This window comes from Dasypus novemcinctus, chromosome 6 (genome assembly GCF_030445035.2).
Source record: "Dasypus novemcinctus isolate mDasNov1 chromosome 6, mDasNov1.1.hap2, whole genome shotgun sequence".
Lineage (NCBI taxonomy): Eukaryota > Metazoa > Chordata > Mammalia > Cingulata > Dasypodidae > Dasypus > Dasypus novemcinctus.
The window spans coordinates 91,037,164-91,060,112 of NC_080678.1; the positions used below are offsets into that span (position 1 = coordinate 91,037,164).

Genomic DNA, 22,949 nt, shown 5'->3' on the forward strand with positions numbered 1-22,949 from the left:
TTGGGGTGATAAAAGGTTTTGGTAATGGGTGATGGTGATGTAGCTCAATATTGTGAATATAATTAGTCATTAAATTTTACCAATGAAAGTGCTTAAAATGGGCAGGTTTGTGTTGTATGTTACCACAAATTTTAAAAATTTAAATGTTTAACATCTGCAAAGTCCCTAAAATACTTCAGATTTGGTTTTAAGGGGAAATAAAACAAAGTCTTGGGTGGTTTAAATGTTAGAATGACTTTAGTTTTCTAAGACTATATAGATTCTATGTGTATGTAATTAATAGTTCTAAGAGCATAAAAGAATCCAGGTCGCTAAAAACTAATTATCCAATTTGGGAGAGGGTAGAGGTAAGTCTAGAATTCCCTTCGGATTATGAGTTCTAATTCCTTGAAGTTTGATGCTAATTTACATATTTGTTCTTTCATTAATTCAGTAATTCAACAAAAATAAGTATGTACAAAGCTAAAGAATGAACTGTGCAATGAGCAAGGAGCACCAAGAGAACAGAAAAGATTGAAGAAGGATGGGGAATGGGGAATGGGGTAAGTAAAACTATTCTACAGGGACCACAACTGTGCAGGAAGGGTTGCTTACAGTCAGGATGGGAACTTTTCAGAACTAAATTCTTCTCTCTCTTTCTCCATCCCTCTCTTTATCTCCCTCTTGGCCTTTTTTTCATTGAAACTTTAAATTAATGACTATTATAAGCCATTTCTGGTAAATGAACGAAATGAATAAAAAAATAAGACAGATTTGTTCCCTCAGGAGCTCACAGGAGAGAGGGCGATCTTACAATTCAGTTTAACAATAAAGGTAAAAGTAGAGTACCACAAAAACACAAAGGAAGACGATCTAAGAAGGGTCAAGGCTGAGTTCCTGCAGGACTAACTCACTCTAAGAGTAGGTGATGGTCAAGGCAGAATAAACAAAGGTAGAGAGGGGCCTGGAGGTGCCAGTATTCAATTTGGAGCAGGCAATGGAAGGAAATAAGACTTGAGGCCCAAGTCAGGAGGTGAAGCCCTGAAAGAACACTTTGCTCCCTAACATGGGGAATAAATACTATATTTGTGGCTATGTTCTTCTATTTTGAAGAGGCATTTACACTACCTGTCAAAAAATTCTTATGGATTAAGTTTTCCTTAGAAATGTATTAGATGGCTCTTGCCCTTTCTCCCCAAGTCTTGACTCAGCCAAAATGAAAAGAAAATCAACAGTAAACTTATGGGAGTTAACACTTTTGACACTGACCATTTCATATTTAATTCAGTAGTTCTTTTGCCTCTGGTGACCTAAGTCAACAATTAATAAATTATAAACTACATCCCCAGCTCTATGATAAACTTTACCTGCATTACCTCATTTAATTCCCTCCACAACCCAGACAGGTTATCATCCATGATTTACAGAACAAAGAATCAAACTGCCCAGTTATTCAGCAGCGTAACCAAGATGCAAATCCAAGAAGCTTGATGCCAGGACACAAAGTCTTCACCATGAAATCTTATCTATCCTCATTCAAGCTAGTATCAAGTGGGTCTTAGACATCATTTTATATAAGAGCAGCACTACCCCTGCTCCCCCCCTACACACACAAACCCAGTAATGGTTACCACAGTTCTTAAAGTGTAGTTCTGAGCCATTACTAGAGCATCACTTGAGTGATTCTTAGAAATGCAAATAATCTGGCTACAGCCCAGAACTACTGAATAAACAACTCTGAGGAAGGGGCCCAGAAATGCTTTTATCAAGCCCTCCAGGGGATTCTGATGTAGGCTGAACTTTGAGAACTACTGGATTAGAGGTCCCCTCTGGGTTACCACAGCACCTTATGCTTGCTTTATGGTAGACTACCGAGTTTTTCAATTGCTGTACTCGACTCCCCATTGAACCTGAGTTTCTTGAAGCTAAGACTGTCTGGATCAGTGCTCTATCACATTTATTAAACGACTGAATAAATGAATAAGAATGTGGGAGCCAGTGACTTTTTAAAAATATAGATTCATATATTTACCTTTTCCATTGCACTTTATATCTTTCACATTTACATTACTTCATTTAGGGTCATGTTCCTCCTTCCTAAAACGTCATTATTTCACCTCAACATTTTTTATTTATTTTTAAAGAAGCTTTAGATTACATAAATGTTACATAAAAAATGTAAGGGATTCCTATATGCCCCACTCCTCCCCTCCCACACTTTCCCACATTAATAACATCCTTCACTAGTGTGGTACATTAGCCAAGTGACTTTTAACACCATACATTACTCATTTTTTAGGGTGGAAGAAATTTCATTAATACTTTTCTTAAAAATAACCTCAAAGCTTTTTTCCCCCTGCAAAGAAAACATCCAGAGGTCCTATAAAGAGCCTATCAGAAGAATAAGAGGTTCAGAGTTTGGCAAATTTTATTTTTGCTAGAAATTCAGAATATTGGGGGACAGAATATTTGTCTGATGAGGCCATATTCAAAGAGGCAGAACCTACCAGACCCCCAATACACTGATATTTAATGTCTAAGAGTGGAGCATTTCCTTTAATTCATTCACTTAAAGCAGCTGTGATTTTTCTATCTCATAAGATGCTCACAACACTACCATAAGGCTATATGCCATATGCTAGTTACCAGAGAAGGCCATCATAAATGTTATTATTACTACTTGTTCCCTGTTTTAGGGTTCTAAGAGGAAATACATATTATAGGCAAACAGAGTACATCAAAATATGAGTATAATGTGCCTTACTTTTACAGAGGAATTAAAAGTCTATGCAGAATAAAAATGTCAACTATGAGATCTAATAATATACAGAGGTCTTTTGGTTGCAGGACCTGTCAGATGGGCAAATTCATGAATTTAAGACTAGCAGTCCTAGTCTATGAGACACAAAGCTGCTATAAATATCACTGATGATGGATCCCCCAAAGGGCCCCCACAGCCATGTTCCCGCTACAAAATGCCTTCAGCTGTGAGCAAAAGGACACCTGCTAAGCAAAGATCAAGTCTTTTGTAAAAGATAACTGCAATCACCTCATACTTACCACACACTTTGTGGCTATCCTGTTGGATAAAACTGTTGTCTACAAAGCCAAGTTCTATGATCCTGCACTCAAATGCAAAGCCAGGAGGGGGGCAAAGTTCACATTTGGGGAAATCAAAAACAAGGATTCTTCCAAATGCTGTGATCTTAGATCTGTTGTCTAAGTCACTGAAAAATTTCCCAGGAGAAAAATAAACAGAAGGTTTATTATGCAAAATATTCAATTTTTTATTTTATGCATAATTGTCATTAATACAACAGGAACTAATATGATTATAAAAGATACCAAAAAAAAAAAAAAATCAAGAACTTTAATATTCAATAGAAATCAAAACCTGAACTGCCAGTCAATCAGAATGTCCAAAACCTTACAATGTTCTGATGGAAGCTGAGAAACAGGTTTGCTAGACATGATTCCTGTAATGCCAAAGAAGTTAACTTGGATATTAAAGGAGCCACAACGCACAGACAGTAAATTAAATGACTTTTGCTGATAACAAGTATTTGTTTAAGATAACCAGGGTTATCTATAACTCTTAAAGGGAAAAGCAGGAAGATGTATAAATTGCAGATTTTTTTAATTAAAAAGAAGCAAGCTGAGACTGTGCTAGTGAAATATAGTGTAATTATTTATCCATGTAAATCTAAAGGTTGGCTTAGTTTGCCAGAGCACAAGACAGTAACAAAGAAGGTCAAGGGCATGGGGATGAGGCAACATCAATCTACCCCAACTTCTAGAAAACAAGTGACAGCAGTAACACCACCACAAAGAATAGTGTTAGCAGGAATACGAGACTTGTGGTCCAACTCAGTTATCACTTTGGCTTCATGTATCTCTTACAAAGAAATCGGTGAAAAATGGAAATTCTACTTCTTTAATAACTTCATAAGCAGAAGGGAAGAAACAAAAGAAAGCTAACGTACAACAATGATACATGTTGATTAAAGATCTATGAACTTGAATACATTTTAAGAAGCTGAAGTTCCAATTCATACTTATAAACCATTGATTAATACACTACAAAACTTTACAATCTAACAACTCTTATTAGTGGCAGAACTCCAAAACTAATGGAATTAATCTCCTCTCCCTTTTATTTAATTACTCCTTCCACAGAAAGTCCTAAAAGTGAGGAATCATTGGCACATTCCTACACTTTCATTCGTGTGTCATCAAAACATGAAGGCAGGAAGTAATTTCAAAAGAGGTCAAGGGATCTCGTATTCTCTCACAACAAATTTGCAGTTCTCTGTGCTTCATGTCACATTAAAAAAAAATGAGGGCAGCTGGACTCATGTAGTTTCTTTCAGTCCAATAACATTTACTTCCAACGGCTCCATGCTAGAAAAACAAGGCAGTATTTAAGTGTTCTACTATAAACTATCTCCAGTTCTGAAAGATAATCCATTTTATTTTTTATTTTTTGAAGAGGGCTGAAGCAGTACCTTTTACTTAGCGGAGGCGAGCCACTGTCTTCCTTCCTCTACCAGCTTTCCAAGACGTTACTAAGTGAGGTTTTGCCCTGTTATTTTTGCCCCGGGTTTTACGAGGCTTCTCTTCTTTGTGCACCTTCGTGTGCTGCCTGAGATGAGAGCTCTGGCTGAAGCACTTGCCGCATTCACTGCACTGGTAGGGCTTCTCCCCTGTGTGGGTTCTCTGGTGTTGAATGAGGTGGGAACTCTGGCTGAAACATCGGCCACACTCATCACACTGATACGGTTTTTCTCCGGTATGAATTCTCTGGTGCTGAATGAGATTTGAGCTCTGTTTAAACCTTTCTCCACACTCATCACATTTATAGGGCTTTTCCCCAGTATGGATCCGTCGATGCTGAATGAGATTAGAACTCTGAAAGAAACTTTTCCCACAATCAGCACATTTGTGGGATTTCTTTCCAGTATGGATTTTCTGGTGTTGAAAAAGAGTTGAACTCTGACTAAAGCTCTTTTCACACTCAGTACATTTATAAGGTTTCTCATCCAAGCTTCTTTTCAGCCTACTCCAGCTTGAATCAAATCGAGCAACCATTCCCCATTTCTGCCGCTGCCGTGCTGTTTTGCGCTGGTTCTCATAGGCTTTCCCTTTGCTTGAGTTCCGAGAAAACCCCCCTTTAGGTTTTCCTAACCTCATGGTGAAGAGCCAAATTATTCTTAAGAGACTTACTGTCTTCTTTTGAACTAATACTTCACTTCCTTGGTTTGCAGGTCAGAATTTTCTGTGTGTAGGAGAAACAATAAAACACAAATTATAGACTTATCTGGTAGTTATTCAACTTTAATATCTCTTCAACCTAATGAAAACTACATATTTAAATAAAAACTGTATTCAACAGAAGGGATTACTGGTGTGACAGTGTGAGGAACTTCACTGACCCTTTCCACTAGAAAAACTAGGTACAAAGGGTGAGTCTGTGACATTTGAACCAAACTGCCTGTTTCCATTCAGACTGTGACCTTCAAGAATTCCCTCTTCCCCCAGCTCCCAGTTGGAGGGCTTTCTTCCCATAAGCAGCAGGAAATCAATGATTCTCCTCTTGCTCCTAGCTACCTGTTGCTGAGGCTAAGTCCCAGGAATTCGGTGGAGAGATTGGGGTTCTCTCAAGGTGAGTGGAAATTGTAGTGAAAGGCAACTTTTGCAGTAGAGAACTGGGGAGTAAGGCAGCTGGGAAGAGCCCTCCTGGGGTCAGAACAAAAACAAAACACTGACCTCAGAAATGACTCCGAGAATTTGACTAAAGAAGCTAGGATTTGATTAGATTAGCCTAGGGAACAATTTATGCCTTAGACCAATGTTGGAAACAATGGAGCAATCAGTCAAAAATTAGTGGAACCTAACAGCTGGGTGTGGTCAGAGAAAGAGAGGGAGAGGAAACAGGTTCCATCAAAACCACTGTTATCCCAGGATGATTATGGGCACACCCGAAGCTATACCCTGAGTAGAAACACCAGAGGTTTAACACTGGATAAAGTGTTTAATAATTGGGCCATTTACTAAACAAGCAAAAGAATAACAATAACAAGCCCCAAAAGGGATGAGGGGAACTAACACCCAAAGCTGCTACAATATATTCCCTAAAATGTCCAGTTTCCCACAAGAAATCACAAGGCATGCAAAGACCCAGGAAAGTATGACCCATACACTGGGAAAAATGCAGGCAACAGAAAATGCCTGTAAGAGCAGATACTGGATTTATCAGAAAAAGACTAAAGTACCCATAACAAGCATGTTCACAAAACTAAAGAAAACTATGATTAAATAAGTATATAATGACAATGTCAAATCAAATAGAGAATATCAATAAATATACAGAAATCAGGAAACCAAACCAAATGGAAATTCTGAGGTTGAAAAATAAAATAACTGAAATTAAAAACTCACTAGAAGCTCACCAGTAGATCTGAACAGGGAAAAGAATAAGTGAATGTAAAGACAGACTGATAGAGATTATGCAGTTAAAAAGCAAAAAGAGAAAAAAAGTAAGAAAAATCAAGAGAGCATCGGAGCAGATGTGTCTCAAGCAGTTGAACGCCCACCTCCTACAGGGGAGGATCCTGGGTATGGTTCCCAATGTCTCCTGAAAAAAAATACTAAGTAAAACAAAAAACAAACAAGCAAAACAAATGAAAAAACCAACATACAAGGTCTAGGGTTCAGTCCCCAGCCCCCATACCTCCAAAAAAAAGAAAAAAAAAAAAGCAGCATCAGAGATTTGTGGAACACGATTAAGTGGACCAATATATGTGTAATGGAAGTACCAGAGAGATTAAGAACCTGAAGAAAGATAATTACAAAGAGATGTATAAACAGACACTTCAGAGTAAAAATGCTGCAAAGTCACACAGGATAAAATCCTACAAGCTCCAAGAGAAAAATGACTCATTACTTACAAGGGAAACACAGTAAGAGTAACAACAGACTTTTCAGTCATAAGGCAATGGGACAACATATTCAAAGTGCTCAAAGGGAAAAGCTGTCAATTAAGAATCCTGTATGCAGGAAAGTTATTTTTCAAAATTGAAGGTAAAATAAAGACTTCCACAGATAAACAAAAACTGGATTTGTTGCCAGCAGACCCTACATAAAAATTTTTTCAAAAATACAAAGGAAGTTCTCCAGATTGAAAGCAAAGTAACCAGATCATAATTCAAATCCATAAAAAACAAACAAAAACATGATGCACCAATAAAGTAACTATGAAATTTTTAAAAAAGTATAAATGAATATTTTATCTACTTTTTCTCTTAACTGATTTAAAAAGCAATTGCATAAGATATGCACATAATGTATTGGGACTATAACATGTGAAAATGTAATATATATGTAAAATATTTATAACAGCACAGAGGAGGGGGGTAGGAGCAAAGTTGTACTGGGCTAAGGAAATGACTACAGGTTGTAAATACAACAATGTATTGCTGGGTCTGTAACATTAGTAGATGTAATGTGAATAACACCCAAGTTACACATATAGTATAACATTGTATTATACATATACATAAAATATAACTATGTATCACAAAAAGTGGAGAAGAAAATAGAGTTATATAGGTGTAATATTTCTATGTATCACTGGAATTAAACTAGTATAAATCTGAATAAGATTCTGATAAGTTGCTCTATGATAGACTTCAGAGAAATGATAAAAAATTTTTTAAAAAAACTGAAAAAAATTTAAAGAAATTAACATGTTATATTAGAAAATGTTCACTTAATGCAAATGAAAGCAGTAAAGGAGATACAAAAAGGACATGAAACATACAGAAAACAAAAAGTAAAATGACAGGCATAAATCCAGTTATAGCAATAACAACATTAAATGTGAATGGACTAAATAAACAAAAGGCTGATCTTGTTAGACTGGATTAAAAAAACATGGCTCAACTATATGCTGTTTATAGCAGGCATACTTTAGATTCAACGATTTGATTAAATTAAAAGGATAGGAAAAAACATATGGACACAGCAAACATAAATGTTGGTCGTAATATCAAACAAAATAGATTTCAAACCAAAAAGATTACTAGAGATTTAAAAAGGCCATTTTATAATGATAAAAGAGTCAACTCATCAAAAATATATAATAATTATAAACATATATGCTTTAATAACAGAGCAACAAATAAAGCAAAATGGGGAGAAATGAAGGGAGAAATAGTTCAACAATAACGGTTGGAGACTTCAATATTCTACTTTCAATACTGGATAGAATAACTAGACAGAAGATCAACAAGGAAAGAAAAGAGTTGGACAACACTTTAAACTAGTTAGATCTAACAGACATCTAGAGAACACTTCACCCAACAAGAAAATACACATTTTTCTCAGTTGCACATGGACATTATCCAGGATAGACAAGGTGCTAGGCCATCCCAAAAAAAAGCCCATTAAATTCAAAAGGATAGAAAAATAAAAAGTATATTATATGACCAAAATGGTATGAAAATAGAAATCAATAGCAGAAAAAAATTTGGAAAAGTCACTATATGTGGAAATTAAACACTCCTAAATAACCAATGGCTCAAAGAAGAAATCAAAAGGGAGATTAGAAATACTTTCAGATGAATGAAAATGATGACCCAGAATATCAAAACTCATGAGGTTCAGTGTAAGCAGTGCTTAGAGGGAAACTTATAGCTGTAAATGCCTATATTAAGAAAGCTCTCAAATCAATAACCTTTCTACTTTAAGACACTAAAAAAAGAGCAAACTAAACCCTCAGCAAGCAAGAAGGGAGGGAATAATAGAGATTAGAGTAGAAGTTAATGATACAGATAATGGAAAGACAATAGAGAAAATATTGAAACCAAAACCCAGTTCTTTGAAAAGATCAAAAAGAGAGAAGACTCAAATTATTAGAAATGAAAGAGGGTACATTGCTATTGACATTACAGAAATAAAAAGGACTATAAAAGAATACTATGACCAAACTATGAACTAAAATAAAATAGAAAAATCCCTGGAATACACAAAATATCAAAACTGATTCAAGAAGAAATTGTCTGAATAGACCTGTAACAAATGAAGAGACTGAATTAGAGTAAAAAATATATATAACTACACACAAAAAGACGTCCAAGCATAGAGGGTTTTACCACTGAATTCTACCACACATTTCAAGAATAAATACCAATTCCTCATACTCTTCTGAACAATACAGAGGGAGGGGACTCTTTACAACTAATTTTATGAGGCCAGTATTACTCTATTATCAAACCAGACAAAGACATTACAAGAAAACTACAGACCAATATCTCTTAAAAAGATGGACATAAAAATTCTCAACAAAATAGTGGCAAAACAAATCTAACAACATATAAAAAGAATTATACACCATGACCATGTAGGATTTATCCCAGGGATGCAAGGTTGGTTAAACACTCCAAAATCAATTAATGTAAACATCAAATCAATACTGAAAAAACAAAAATCACAAGATCATATCAACAGACACTGAAAAAGCATTTGACTAAATACAAAACCTTTTCATGATTAAAAAAAACCAGGAAAAGAAGGAAACTTCCTCAACCTGTAAAACCAGTGCTAATATCATACTTAAAGGTAAAAGACTGAAATCTTTTCCCTAAGGTCATGAAGATGACAAAGATGTCCACTCTTACCACTTCTACTCAGTATTATATGGAGGTGACTAGCAAGGGCAATTGGGCAAGAAAAAGAAATAATGTTGTATATAGGATATCCCAAGGAATCCATTTAAAAAGTATTATAACTAATAAATGAGTTCAGTAAGGATGCAAGATACAAGATCAGTATAAAAAATGAACTGTATTTCTCTATACTTCTAATGCACAACTCAAAAATGAAGCTAAAACAATTCCATTTTCAGTAGCATTAAAATAAAGTGCTTAGGAAGAAATTTAACAAAAAGTGCAAAATTTATACTCTGAAAACTACGAAACATTGTTGAAAGAAATTAATAATCTAAGTACTTGCAAAAACATCCCATGTGCATTGATCAGGAGACTTAACACTTGTTAAGATGTAAATATCTACTCAATTGGACTCTCCAAATTAATCTCAAATTCAACATTATTCCTACCAGAATCCAGCTGTCTTTGTAAACATTCATAAGCTGATTCTAAAATTCACATAGAATTGCAAGGGATCCAAACAGCCAAAACAATCTTGAAAAAGAGGAACAAAATAGGAGGACTCATACTTCCAATTTCAAAACTTACTATAAAGCAATAGTGACAAATACAGTGTGGTACTGGCACAAGACAGGTATACAGATCAAAACAGAACTAAGAGTTCAGAAACAAATCCATACAACCCCCCCTTGTTAGAAATCAACTGATTTGTAACAAGGGGGCCAAGATCATCCAATGAAGAATGAAGAGATAGTTCAACAAATGGTGCTGGGAGAATTGTATATCCACATGCAAAAGAATGAAGTTGGATCCTTACTTCACATTATATACAAAATTTAACTAAAAGTGCATCAAAGACCTACATGTAAGGGCTAAAACTCTAACAAGAAGAAAACATATGAGTATATCTTCATGACCTTGGATTTGGCAAAGGAGTCATATATGACACACTAAAAGCATGAGCAACAAAAGAAAAAAACAAATGACTTTATCAAAATTAAAAAACATTTGTTCTTCAAATGATACCACTAAGAAAGTAAAAAGACAACTCACAGAATGGAAGAGAATAAAAAGTGAAGACAAGGGAAGTGGCTGTGGCTCAATCACTGGGCTCCCGTCTACCATATGGGAGGCTCTGGGCTTGCCCCAGGGCCTCCTTGTGAAGGCAAAGCTGGCCCGAGCGCTGTGGAAAGCTGGTGCAGCAAGATGAAGCAACAAAAGAGAGACAAGCAGATAGAGAAAAAACACACAGCGAGTGGACACAGAGAAGAAACAGCAAAAGAAAAGGAACAAGCTGCAAGGGGGAAGGAATAAATAGATAAATATATAAATCTTTAAAAAAAAAAGTGAAGACAACCTGGAAAATGGGAGAAGATATTTACAAATCATATATGAGATAAGGAACTTAAATCCAGAAATATAAAGTACACTCAACTCAATAATAAAAAGACGAATAAGCCAAGTAAAAAATGGGCAAAGGATTGAAACTGATCAATCTGCATGGTATACAAATGGCTGATAAGCAATGAAGAGATGCTCAACGTGATTCATCATCAGGGAAATGCAAATCAAACCACAGCGAGATACCACTGTATGTTCAGAAGGATGGCTAGAACGAAAAATTCAGGCACTAAGTGTTGGGAAGGAGGTGGAGAAATCAGAACTTTCATAAACTGCTAGTGGGTATGTAAAATGGTGTGGTTGCTTTGGAAAAGTCTGGCAGTTTCCGAAACAATTAAACACAGAATACTCTACGATCCTACAATCCCACCTCGAAATATATATCCAAGAGAAATAAAAACTTGAGTGTACACAAAAACTTGTACACGAATGTTTTAGCAGCATTTACTCAAAAATAACCAAAAAGTAGAAACGACACCTCTTCTGCAAGGAACTACTTTAAAACGAGAATAATTACACTGGGGGTCTTTGCATACACAGAAAACAAGTAAATGAAAATACAAATTACATTATTTTTCTTGCCAGCCCTTCATCTTACTATGTAATTGAGACTCCAGACCTGCTAGGGCTCAGGATTTTATCTGGATATTTAATAAGTATACTTACTGTAATTACGGTAACATAAAGAGCAAACTGCATACAACACAAAATTGAAGAAAAACGTATCGGGAGCGGGTGTAGCTCGGTGATTGAGCACCTGTTTCCCACATAGGAGGTGCTGGTTCAATCCTGGTATGCGTTTGTAACTTTAGCAAATATCTACTACACAACGGACATTGTGTCAGAAACATGGTGTGTTTAAAATTTAATAATGATACTTATATATTAGGAAAAAGAACTTTTTTTTTTTGAAACTCGGAGACTAACTCTAATCCACCTAGGTGAGAAAACCACACCACACACGTAGCCCATCTGGCAGACTGTGCTATCTTATCTAATTCTGTGCTTGCTCATGCAATTACCTCCGTTTTAAATTTAAGGAAACGGAGACACTCAGCGAGTAAACGATTTCTGCCAGGTACCCAAGTCCTATGGGTCTGCCTCCAAAGCCTGCACTCTTGGTGGCTGAAATCGTGTTCGCTGCCACGTCTTCCACGCCAAGTCCTGCGCGGCTCAGCCTAATTGCTCGACGGATGCGAGTGCTGGGGTAAACCGCGGAGAGAGTTGCTGCGAGATGTGCGACTCCGGGTAAGTGCAATGGGTCCTCAGTTTCCTCACACATAAATTCGAGATAATAAAAGCACTTAGATCATCAGGATTTCGGAAATTTAAAAAATATAAATATTAATCATTTAGAACAGCCTGTGCCACGTAAGCGTTTTCTGTGTATTTAGTCAACCGCGCCGTGTGATGGAAGGTGCAAAGACGGAGTGTCCCGGCCCGAGACTTGCCCATTCTGGCCGGGGGAGCCCCAGGAGGGGTCTCCACTCCAATCCCGGGGCCGCTGCTCACAGGCCGGGCCGCCCGCTCGCCCGCCCCGCCAGCCCGGGTCCCACCCGGGTCACAGAAGACCGCCTGGCCCGCCGCCTCCGCCCCCGGCCGCGCCACCCCGCGCTGGCCAGATCCCGACCCGCCGGGCAGAAGCGCCCTGGCCGCTGGCCCCGCGCGAGGCCCTCTCACCTAGGCCGCGCGGCCGCCGCCCGCGCTCTCCCGACGCCCCTCGCGCGCCGAGGGCGGGTCACGTGCTGCGCCGGCGGCGCCGCGGACGCTCTAGGAACCGAGCGAGGCGGCACTCTATTGTGCCGGGTTTCTCGCTGTTTTGTTTTCCACTCTCAGCTCTCGAAGGGAGTCCTGTTTCAGGGCCAGCAAACTCGCGAGCAGCTCTCTTCGCTTGGGGCAGGCCTCCCTACACGGCCGGTTAACCGAGGACGGTGTCAGAGCTTTAAAACTAAACACCAGCCTGCCCAACCTCGAAACTTCCTGCTTCCCACAAATATTGAGCACCGTTTATGCTTTTTGACAGCCTAACCTGTACCTGATATTTTTCAAGAGTCACCTTATTTAATTGTGATACACGAAAATCCTTCAAGATGGGACTATCATAACCATATTACAGACAAGGGAACCAAGGCTTAGAGAGAAAATTTGTGCAAGTTTTTTGTAAAAGGCGCAAGGCGCAGCATTGGATTTTCAGCATAAGCCCCCATTTCTCTCCAGTAAGCATCTTTCCTGGTTCTCCTACCTTACGGGCTACTGCTCCATTAACTTGGCCTCTTCTCTTTCCTGTACTTTCTTAATTCCTGGGGAGTACTTCTCCAGTCTAGTGGCTTCAAGCACCGATTCTACGCTGAAGGCTCCCTGATGGGTAACTCCAGTCTGCCTGTGGGCTGCAAATATCCTTAAACTCCGGGCTTGTATATTCACTTTATAACACCATCTCCATTTGCATGTCTAATGGACATTCCAAACCATAGATGCCTCTACATAGACTTACCCTCACCTCCTAACCTGTGCCTTCAACAGTCTTCATCCCATCAACGAATGACCATTCCATTTTTCCACTTGCTCGGGTCAAATACCTTGAGTCACTGTTGTCTCTTCTTTTCCACCCAAAGTTCACATTCGATCCATTGGCAGATTCTGTTGGCCTTAGCTCCAAAGTACATCCAGAATCAAGCCACTCTCAACACTACCACCATGACCTCTGTTAAACTGCTAATTATCTCCCGTTTGGTTTTTGCACTGGTTTCTTCACTGGTTTCCCAAAAGTTATTCACTTTGCTGCCCCAGAATGATCATGTTAAATCCCAGATCAGATTCTGTCATTTATCTGTTCAAAAACCCTCCAAAGTCTTCCCACCTCATTAGAATAAAAGCCTTACAGTGACATGTACAGCCTGACAAGTTCTGTCTCATTTGTCTTGGCTGGATCTGCAGGGCAAGAACAGTGTTCAGCAGGCAATAAACACTCAGTAAATATTTGTTGAAAGTATCATTCATCTTTACTGTACGTCTTATTAAGCAGGAGCTCATCATTTCTGTCCTATAGGCCAGTAAAATGAGGCTGAGAGAGGGAGACTTGCCTAAACTAACACAGCAAGGTTACATCAAAGATTCAGACTCTCAAGCTGGGGCTTTTTGCTCTGCAGGGAGTTGTCCCTGCAAAGCATGAAACTGACTGAGGTCTGGACAAGGAATGTAAACTCTATAATCTAGATGATATCTGGATTGTTGTAAAGACAAATGAGATAACATAAGGTACTCAGTATATAATGCATAACATAAGAAATATGAGACATTGTTTTTACATTTATCATTACATTGTTATTATACATTGTTGATGGGGGAATGGGGGTTGGGGAGCAAGACAGTTGTCAGAAATGCCAGAAATGATTTTGGAAAAGTTTCCAGAGCAAATATGACCTCCTGAGACTACGGTATCTGTACATCAAAATAATAAAATAAAATTTATCCAGGAATATTTTGATAGTAAGACAGTCATTCAAACCAACTTCTATCCCTGACCCAAATGAAGGTGAATTATTCCTATTCCCAGTACCTGAAAACAACTGGGCCAGTCACAGAGGGCCCACAGGTGTGTAGAAGGGGGGGGGGGAAGAGAGAGAGAGAACTGTATGAGGAAATAAAGGGGTGTGGGTGGCCAAGAGTGGTCAGAGTTGGATGTAAGGATGAAGAAAAGTAAGAGCCAGAAAAGAAGACTGGGGAAGAAGGGGCAAGGGGGTGGGAAAGAGAGAGCAAGAAAACAGGCAAGATTTCATGTCCTCAATTTATTTACTTAGTATAAAAAAGCCAGCACTTATTGAATATTTACAGCGTGCCAGGTACTGTCAGCTCTCAAGACTCCTGTGGCCTAGCTGCTCCTGAGCATTTGATGCACTGCTCTCTGATTGTACACCCCTGCTCACTGCCACGGGAGGAAGTTAATCCCAGCCCACTGATGTGGAACTTGGCTGTGATTTGCCCTGGCTAATTGCATGTGAATGCATACTACGTCCCAGAAGATTTGCATCATCTTTTCTGCCTGGAATCATGCTCATTCACTCTGCCTCCAGAACAGCAAGCAGGGTCTGCTCCTCCAGTCTTGCACCCAGAATAAGTAGATTAGCGGAGCAGAGCCACATAAGCCAATCTGTAGCCACCAGCATTACTGCCAGGTAGCATGAGAGAGAAACAAATTCTGCTGTAGCCACTGAGGATTTCTGGTGGTGTTTGTTACTTCAGCAAAGCTGACTAATATACCTCCCAACAACCTTACAAGATAGGAACCACTTTACAGATGAAGGCACTGAGAAAAATCACTTTCTCAGAGTCATGTACATTTCTAAGTGGCTGAGCCAGGCTTTGAAGCTAGACATTCTGACCCGAGCCTACATTCAACCTCTAAATAACTGCACATCTCTCATATACAATTCCAGGTTATATTTAAAACAAATTAAATTATTGAAAATGGTCATGTGATACTTACAAAGCACAAGGGGGAGGGGTGAGGAGGTGGGGCTATTCTCCCAGTAAGAATGCATCTTTCTGGACAATCTGGGCCAAGAAGTCAGACCCTTAGTGGAAATTGCAGCCAGAAGGGGCCAGTGTGTCCATGAACCAGGTGGTATTTGAAGGGCCCATTTGAGAAAGAAGAGGCTCCTGGGCTGAGAAAAAATCCTGGCCAGGCAGCTTCCTCTTACTAGGGCTGTGTCCCCTGCCCCCAATTCCTTGCAGACACACGCCAAGTCAAGCCCTCTTTCTGCAGCAGAGGCCGCTGCAGATCCCAGACCCAGTGCAGAAGCAGATCTGGTGGCCCATGTGCAGTCACAAGCGTCCACCTCCCCATCGCCCGTGAAGGGGCCCCTCGGCACAAGGCCCCTGAACAATGGGTTCTGACCCGGGACTTTGCTTTCTGTTTCCTTTGGCCTCTCTGGGAAAGGAAGCCCTGGGAATTCCCATTTCTAAGTCTGTAGAAAACAGCCCTGTGACAGCCCGGCCAGGAGGGAGCAGAGACCCCATGCTGCGCGCCAAGCTGCCGTGGGGCACGTAAACAGCTGGCCATCTCCCAGAAGATCGTGGCCTCTGAAGCTGAGCTGTAGTGTGTGCACCTGGCTGTTTTCACTCTTGGAACTGCTTGGCTCTGACCCAGCTTCCTCCCTGATGGCAGCTGGAAGGCTAAGGGGTAGGAGGTGGGGGGCAGCAGTAGGGGGGTGGGCTGCGGCCCCACCCATTGCACCTGGTAAGAATGCTCCTGCCACAGACCCTACAATTGCCGGGTGTCTGTGCTGCTCACCCCCATACACGGGGGTCATTGTGCACTGCCAGGTGCTCCACAAATCACCCTAAGCAGCCCGGGTGAGCCTCTGGCCTGTGTCCCTGGGACAAAGGGGCCAGATGTGTCCTGGGTGACCGCTTAGCTTTATTTTGACACTCGGAAGGTCTTTCATCCACTTTCTGGTAAACACTCCAAGCTGGTTGCATATGGTTATCACTGCGGGAAAAACAATCTGTTGTGTTTTGTTTTTAATCCCTTCTGGCAGTCTGTTCTGGGCAAACAACCCTGTTTTTCCTGAGTAGAGCCTTTCTTTTGCAATCCTGTTGAGTTTGTACTGCACTGTTTATTATTCTCTCTGGTTTCTGAGGCCTGGCTTGGCAGGACAGCCCTGTTTTAGGAGAAGACACTTTCTGACAGGGGGGTTATTTTTTAATTCTTTTCTGACCTGAGATAGTAATGAGTAAAAGTGCACATGAGAAATAGTGAAAATTCTGAGGAAAAAGGAAACTGGGGCTCCCCACAGAAACCAGCAGGAGACCTCTGAGTCCAGCAGGGAGGGTCTGGGGCGAACCAAAGCAGCTGCTTTTCATAACACATCTGAAAACCAAAGAGGGTATCGATAAAAATATCTGTAAACTCCTCACATGATTATGGGACTGTACATTTCCCCCTTCTCTGCGTAGCTTCCTGGCTATTTTTCTTAGGCATAATATTCAAAAGTTAGCTTTGAGAATTCCTATTTCAAAAGTGCCACTGATCTAAAAAGACTTCCAAGAAATAATAGTGTAATAATTTGCTTAAAATGAGGACACAGGACCAGTTCTTACAGAGGGGCTCCTGCTCGGCAAGAATCCTGTTCCGAGTGCTGGGGCTCCCTGACCTGTCCCCTGGCTGGCAGGTGTCTCTCCCTGGCCTGGAATGCCACAACGCACTCTTAGCCAGCTCGTCCTCAGCCCTCCTTCCCGGGGGCCCTAGGCACTCTGTTCAGCGGGCACCCTGATACTCCCCGGTGTCTACCCTGGCTTCTCTGATGAGGAGGCCCGAGTACAGTTGGATCCTGTTTTCTGTGTGTCCCTCCAGGGCCCAGCTCAGGACCCGGCACAAGGGAGCCACTCGACCAATGCTGAACAAAGGCACGGCCGGTTGCCCTGGGTCAGGTTTGCAATACAGGGTAGGGAGTGGAACACCTGGGGCGCTTTAACTCGGCTCATTTCCCATCCTCTGCCAGGCCTTGCCACCATTCCACCCGAGAGCCCCTGCCAAGGCCCAGCCTGGGGCTGAGCTGCTGCGATGCTGGGGGATGCTATCACTGTCCAGGCCACTGTTAGGCCCTACCACTGAGTCCTGCTCTGTCCTAGGGCAGCTTCTCTTCTCAGGCCCATACCAATCCCCTGCTATGCACAGAAACAAAGGGCTTGACTTGGTCTGCCAGGCTGCTACGACAAACACCGCACAGCGGGTTGCCTTGAACAGCGGGGCTTATTGTTCATTTCGAGGCGGGAAGGCTGGCTTCCTCCCGGAGCAGGCAGCGCCCTGGCTGGCTGGCAGTCCTCGGGTTCCTTGGCCTCCTGTCCCTTCCCGTCCTCTCCTTTCTCTTCTGGGTTCCGGCTGTCTTCTTGCCTCTCCCAGTGACCTTCGCTGACTGGGTCTGAATTTTGCCTGCTATTAAAGCCTTCCAGGAATCTAAGACCCCACTCCTGCAATTGGGTCACACCTTACCTAAAAAAAAAACATCTTCAAGAGGTCCTATTTACGACGGGCCCACACCCACAGGAACGTGGATCAAGATGAAGACCATGCCCAAATTGGGGCACATAATTCAACCCACCACTGGGTCCCATCTGCTTTAAGAGCAGGGGGCTGGAGGTTCAGCTTTGGCTTTTCTGTCAAATATGGCAACACACGCATAGGGTGAGAGGTGCAGAGGGTAGAGCAAGAGGTCGGGGTGGAGACACGTAAGTGAAAAGAAAAGGAAGCATTTTCCTAGCACATTTCTTGAACACCTAAATGGGTGCTACCCAAGGAGAGCAAAGATGACAGGCCCACAGGAGCATCGCTCTGGGTGTCTGATGAGGGAGCTGGGTCAGGGGAATCCTGGTGTGAAGTTCACCGGGACGAGCGGGGCCCACCTGCATGTTGGCTGAGCCTCTGCTCATTATGCGCCAGGGAAGGGTCTCTGCCGGGAGTGGAGAGAGACTCTGTCCCGTCTTTGAGCCCTTTCTGGCTCTTTGCCCTAAATCTACTCTCAGTCTACCATCCACAGATCCCAGTGGGAGAAGCTGGGTCTTGGGTTTGTTCTTGTTTTGGATCAACACTTTGAGTGCCTGCAGTAAACTGCTGCCTGGTTTTGCAAAGGCTTTCTCAGTCCAGGAATTCTCCATCTGCAGACATACAGAGATTGTTCAGGACTGGCCCCAGGGAACTCAGAACCCTTTCTCCCCAAACCCATTTCTCCTCATCAGTGCCCCTCTAAAGGGAAGCACCAAGAGTGGAGAGCCCACTAGAGTGGAGGAAGGGAAGAGGCCCACGGGGGTCCGCACGGCGGCTGGGACAGAGGCGACGACACGGAGCTGGCGGCTCTGCAATGCCGTGGCCACACCTGCTCGACGTGATCCAGCTGGTGACTTTCTTGCCATGAGCCCCTCAGAAGAACTCTCGCTGGTGTCTGCTGATGACGCTGAGACAGAGCTGCAGAGTGAAGGGGTGCATGTGCCGTCGTGTTCCTGACCTGACCCCTGTGCCCCCAGCGAGGCTCCGGGGGTGACGTCTGAGGCCTGGAGGTCAGGGTCGCTGTGGCGACGTGACGGCTGGGAGCAGGGCCACATTCCATACCTGCTGGTGACCAGGAAGGAAAGTTCCGGGGTGGTAGCACGATGTGACGGGCACACACGGATCTCAGGGTTCATGGACGTGAAAGGAAAAGAGGCTCTGTGGTCCTTCGGGGGCTCTGGGTCAGGCACTGGGAAAGTGGAGCTCACGCCCAGAGGCTGCTTTGCTGGTCAGGACAGGCGTGGTGTGAGCAGGACTGGCCACTCCACTGAGCCTCATAACATGGCTGGCACCACAGCTGCAGGGCTCCACGCTGCCTGGGCTGGCCTCACACGTGGACACCACCCAGTACGTGGCGGGCTCCTCCTGGAGCCAAGAGCTAGGGGCAGAGGAATCCACAGGACTGAGGTTTAGACAGGTAGGAAGCATGGGTGCTGGATTCCTAGGAGGGACCGCCCGTAAGCAGGCCACCAGCCACCAGGACTTAGTGTGTGGGGGCTTTCGAGGGCTTCAGAAGAGGGGGGCACTGGCTGGCTACTTGGCTTCCACCAGCTGCTCCAGTCGCTGCAGCATTGTCAGACGCAGGGCTTGGAACCTAGAGGGTGACACACACACACAGCCCAGAGGACTCTCTCAGCCTGGTGGGGGCAGGCAGGGGGTGCAGAGCGAGGGAAGACCCGGCCCCCGCCCACGAGATGACCGTGAGGAGTCCTTAGACAGGGCTGTGGGACGTTCTGGGCTTCAAAGAAGAATGTTGCCATTTCCATTCTAACGACCCTACAACGTGGACAAGCACATACTGGAGTGGACAGGCAGCAGAGCCGGAACCTGGAAGCCTGCACCCAAGGCCCAGCTCTGCCGTTGCTTGTGCTGCAACCTTGTTCATTGTGGGCCTCAGTTTCCTTGTTGGGTCCTGGACAGAATGACTGGGCGAGCCCCAGCTCCCTTCCAGCTCTAAAGTCCTGCAGTGACACGCAACTCAGCATGGGGACCTGTTTCCTCTCTCTGGGGTCTCTGCTGACCCCCAGGTCGGCCTGATGCAAAGATGGGGCTGGTGTGGATGTAACTTACTGAGGAACATTCCACCAAACCAGGCCTCCAACCCAGGTGCTCCCAGAGAGCAGCCTTCCTCCTTTCTTTCCTACACCCCTGCAGTACCCCTCCAAGCCCCCCCTCTGGCATCCCCCTTGCCAAATGGAACACTGCACAATGATAAACCGATCACCGGGAATGGCAGCCCAGCCAGGCCCAGGCCCCGGCTGACAGGTAACACCTGCTCACCTGCCCACTGTACGAAACATCAGCCGGGGCCGGGATTTTGAACAACAGCAGCTGCCTTTTTGCAGGCTCAGAATTCCCACTGGAAGGAAAAGCCCCAGCCCACGTGGGCCTGCACTAAGCAGGGTCTCCCTAGGTTGCTTCCCTGGAGCTGTGTCACCATCAGAACGTACAGACCTGGCCAGCACCCCTTCTCCCTGTCCACCACGTGCTTCCGGCTCACGGACTTTCCTGCCCACTTTTAGCAGCACGGGAGATGCTGTGCCAGTGAGAGGCTGACCCTGGGAGGGCAGTCAGGGCGGGGTCCCTGCCCACCTGGCAGACTGCCACCCAGCTTGGTGTCAATCCCGAGGATGGCACTCAGGGAGCCAGGGCTTAGCCGCCTCCCGCACTGTGCGAGGGACTCCTGGGTGCGTGCGGGGACAGGCCCCGGCCAGCCGTGGCCTTGGCTCTCCCTGCCTTGCAGGACTGCCCCTGAGGTTCAGTTGCCCCGACTGGCCTTTGCAGTGCTGCTTACTTCATCGTCAGTTTGATTATTTCTCTTTCCTCCTCTTCTTTTAATTTCTCAACAAAACTGTCCAGCACCGGCATTTCAAACTTAATGTACTGAGCGACCTAGAAAATCCAAGAACATTTTAATGTGCTTTACATGAAAGGCCCCAAAACGTGCTTTCCTGTCCGTGTGGCTGCCAGGCAGGCCAATTCGGAGCACGTCCTGTCCTGTGTTGGTGGAAGTCGCTGCCCCTCTTCCCTGCTCCCGACACTGCTCTATTATGTACGAGGAGCGGTGGGTGGGAACCCGTTCTTAGCTAAAGGCAACTATTATTCCCCAGAGGAAACATCCGCTGAATATAAGGAAAAGCATTCAATGGTGAAATAGAGTCACACCGGGTGTTGGGGGGGGGGTCCGGGAATCCCACCGTTTCTAACAATGGCACGAGACAGCCCCGGCCCGTGGGGTCCAAACCCCAAGGCTTTTCCCGTGTGGAGGAGTTAGGAAACGAGCTTTTTGTGCACCGGCCAGGACGGAGGAGGCCTCAGACCGAAGACACCCTGGTCCCCTCGGAGTTAGGGAGACCTCGTGCGGGTCTTACACAACAAGGCACACACACTGCGAAGAAGGAAAAGCTCTCACCTGCCCGAGGAGAAAAGGTGGGGGCCGTGGTCTTGACCGTCTCCTGCGGCCCTCCCCTGGTAAAGCCGGTGGGCACTGTGCCTCAGTATGCAGAGAGGTGGCCCTCAGAGCCCGCGGAGCCCCTCCCCAGGGACCCCTGCCTCAGCCCCCACTCACCTCGTGGGGGACCTCCTCGCCCAAGTCCGTCTCCATCAGGAATAACTTGGCAATCTTCTCACAGGGCCCGTGCAGGATTCTGGAGACCAGCGGGTACTCGCCGTCTTTTAGCTTAGTCCTCTCTGGAGGAGGGCGGTGGGATGGGGAGGTGGTTTGCACACTTCCCGGGACATAAGAATGCCCTCTCTGTGAAGCGGCACCGGAACGTGGGAGGAAACGGTCGTGGGGGGTGCCAGGGAATCTTCTGGAGACCTGCTTGAGAAGGTGCTCCGCCGGAGCGCGTGACCACGTGGCCGAGGTGCAGCTCGCGGTGGGATTAGGAGTGGGGGGGAGCTGAGATGGGAGGCAGGGCCTGCCCGAAACTGAGGGGTGGGGTGGCAGGAGCTCCAGACGGCGCTGGCGCTAGCGCCCCATCCCCCACCCTCACCTGCGCACCCCCCACCCATCCCCCCCGGCTGAGTTGCCCTGAGTGGGAGAACCAGTCCTTTTCCTGGAGGAAGTTGCAGCTGGCTTCCCATACAATTTAGGGTGGCTTTGTGAAAGAGATGTCCCGTGGTCCTGGGATTGTGTTGGAGACACACATTGGCGGGGAGGGAAGCAGTGAGAACAAGGCAAGGAGAAAGCCTCTGTGGGGCTGCCATGGCGAGCCCATTGGGGCCTCTCAGAGAGACGCAGGGAACATGGAGCTAGCCAGATGCTCCAAAAACGAAGCCAGACACATACCTCCAGACTCGTGAACGATGTAGAGAGCAAATTCACTGGGGCCGTTTTCCACCTGCAGGAGCAGGAACGGGAAGTCAGGTCACGGCCTGTGGCGCTAAGAGGGACCCAGAGGGGCGCCTTCTAATACCACACCCCCAAGTCCTAAGGACCCTCCCCTCTTGGCTTCAAGTCCCAGAGAGGCCAGCTCAGCAGAGGCGTCACGGGGCAGCCCCACCCCCGCCACCGCCAGCCTCACCCCGGCGAAGCCGCCACCACCACATGCAGGGCGAGGCGCGCCGCGCAGCCCTTACCCGGAACTTGTTCAGCAGCAGGGTGAGCACTTGCAGGGTGGTCATGGCGCTGTTGACCCTCACGTTAGTCACGGACCCATAGGCGGGTGTGAACACAGAGGTCTGTGTGGGGAGGGAGTGGGGCAATTCCGGTCAGGCCCGCTGGGCACACAGGGGTCTGAGCATACTGTCAGCCAGACCCTGCCACGTGGACCTCAGAGGCAGGTGAGCCCGCAGCTTGGGGTCTGGGGACACACCTGTGCCGGGCACATTGCCCCCAGCTCTAGGGGTGCTGG

The 22,949-nt window shown here is 44.7% G+C and overlaps 2 protein-coding genes across 8 annotated transcripts in view; both read right to left on the reverse strand.

Moving 5' to 3' along the window:
• Positions 1-3,241: 3,241 nt before the first annotated feature.
• Positions 3,242-13,602, reverse strand: ZNF22 (zinc finger protein 22). Of its 4 annotated transcripts, none has more exons than XM_071215896.1 (2): positions 13,543-13,602; positions 3,242-5,254 (listed from the first exon to the last, which is right to left on the reverse strand). In XM_071215896.1, the coding sequence occupies exon 2, from the start codon at positions 5,167-5,169 to the stop codon at positions 4,492-4,494; it is 678 nt and encodes a 225-aa protein (XP_071071997.1). In that variant the 5' UTR covers positions 5,170-5,254; positions 13,543-13,602; the 3' UTR covers positions 3,242-4,491. The 4 variants fall into 4 exon arrangements, with proteins under 4 accessions (XP_071071997.1, XP_071071995.1, XP_071071996.1 ...); XM_071215894.1 differs by lacking the exon at positions 13,543-13,602 and adding an exon at positions 12,729-12,807; XM_071215895.1 differs by lacking the exon at positions 13,543-13,602 and adding an exon at positions 12,071-12,207.
• A 425-nt stretch (positions 13,603-14,027) lies between these two features.
• RASSF4 (Ras association domain family member 4) overlaps positions 14,028-22,949 on the reverse strand; it is a 40,602-nt gene continuing 31,680 nt past the window's right edge. For 2 of the 4 annotated variants that reach the window (XM_004466808.3, XM_004466809.5), the window contains exons 7-11: positions 22,675-22,776; positions 22,385-22,436; positions 21,662-21,783; positions 20,888-20,985; positions 14,028-19,687 (exon numbers count right to left, since the gene is read on the reverse strand). In XM_004466808.3, the coding sequence (XP_004466865.1) occupies positions 19,627-19,687; positions 20,888-20,985; positions 21,662-21,783; positions 22,385-22,436; positions 22,675-22,776 (435 nt within the window). In that variant the 3' untranslated portion in view covers positions 14,028-19,626. The remainder of the gene's footprint in view (positions 19,688-20,887; positions 20,986-21,661; positions 21,784-22,384; positions 22,437-22,674; positions 22,777-22,949) is intronic. The other 2 variants (XM_004466810.2, XM_058299193.2) reach the window with 1 other exon arrangement.

What these genes read in the sequence shown, in the direction of transcription:
- ZNF22 (XM_071215896.1), bottom strand. Translation starts at nt 5,169, where the DNA reads ATGAGGTTAGGAAAACCTAAAGGGGGGTTTTCTCGGAACTCAAGCAAA.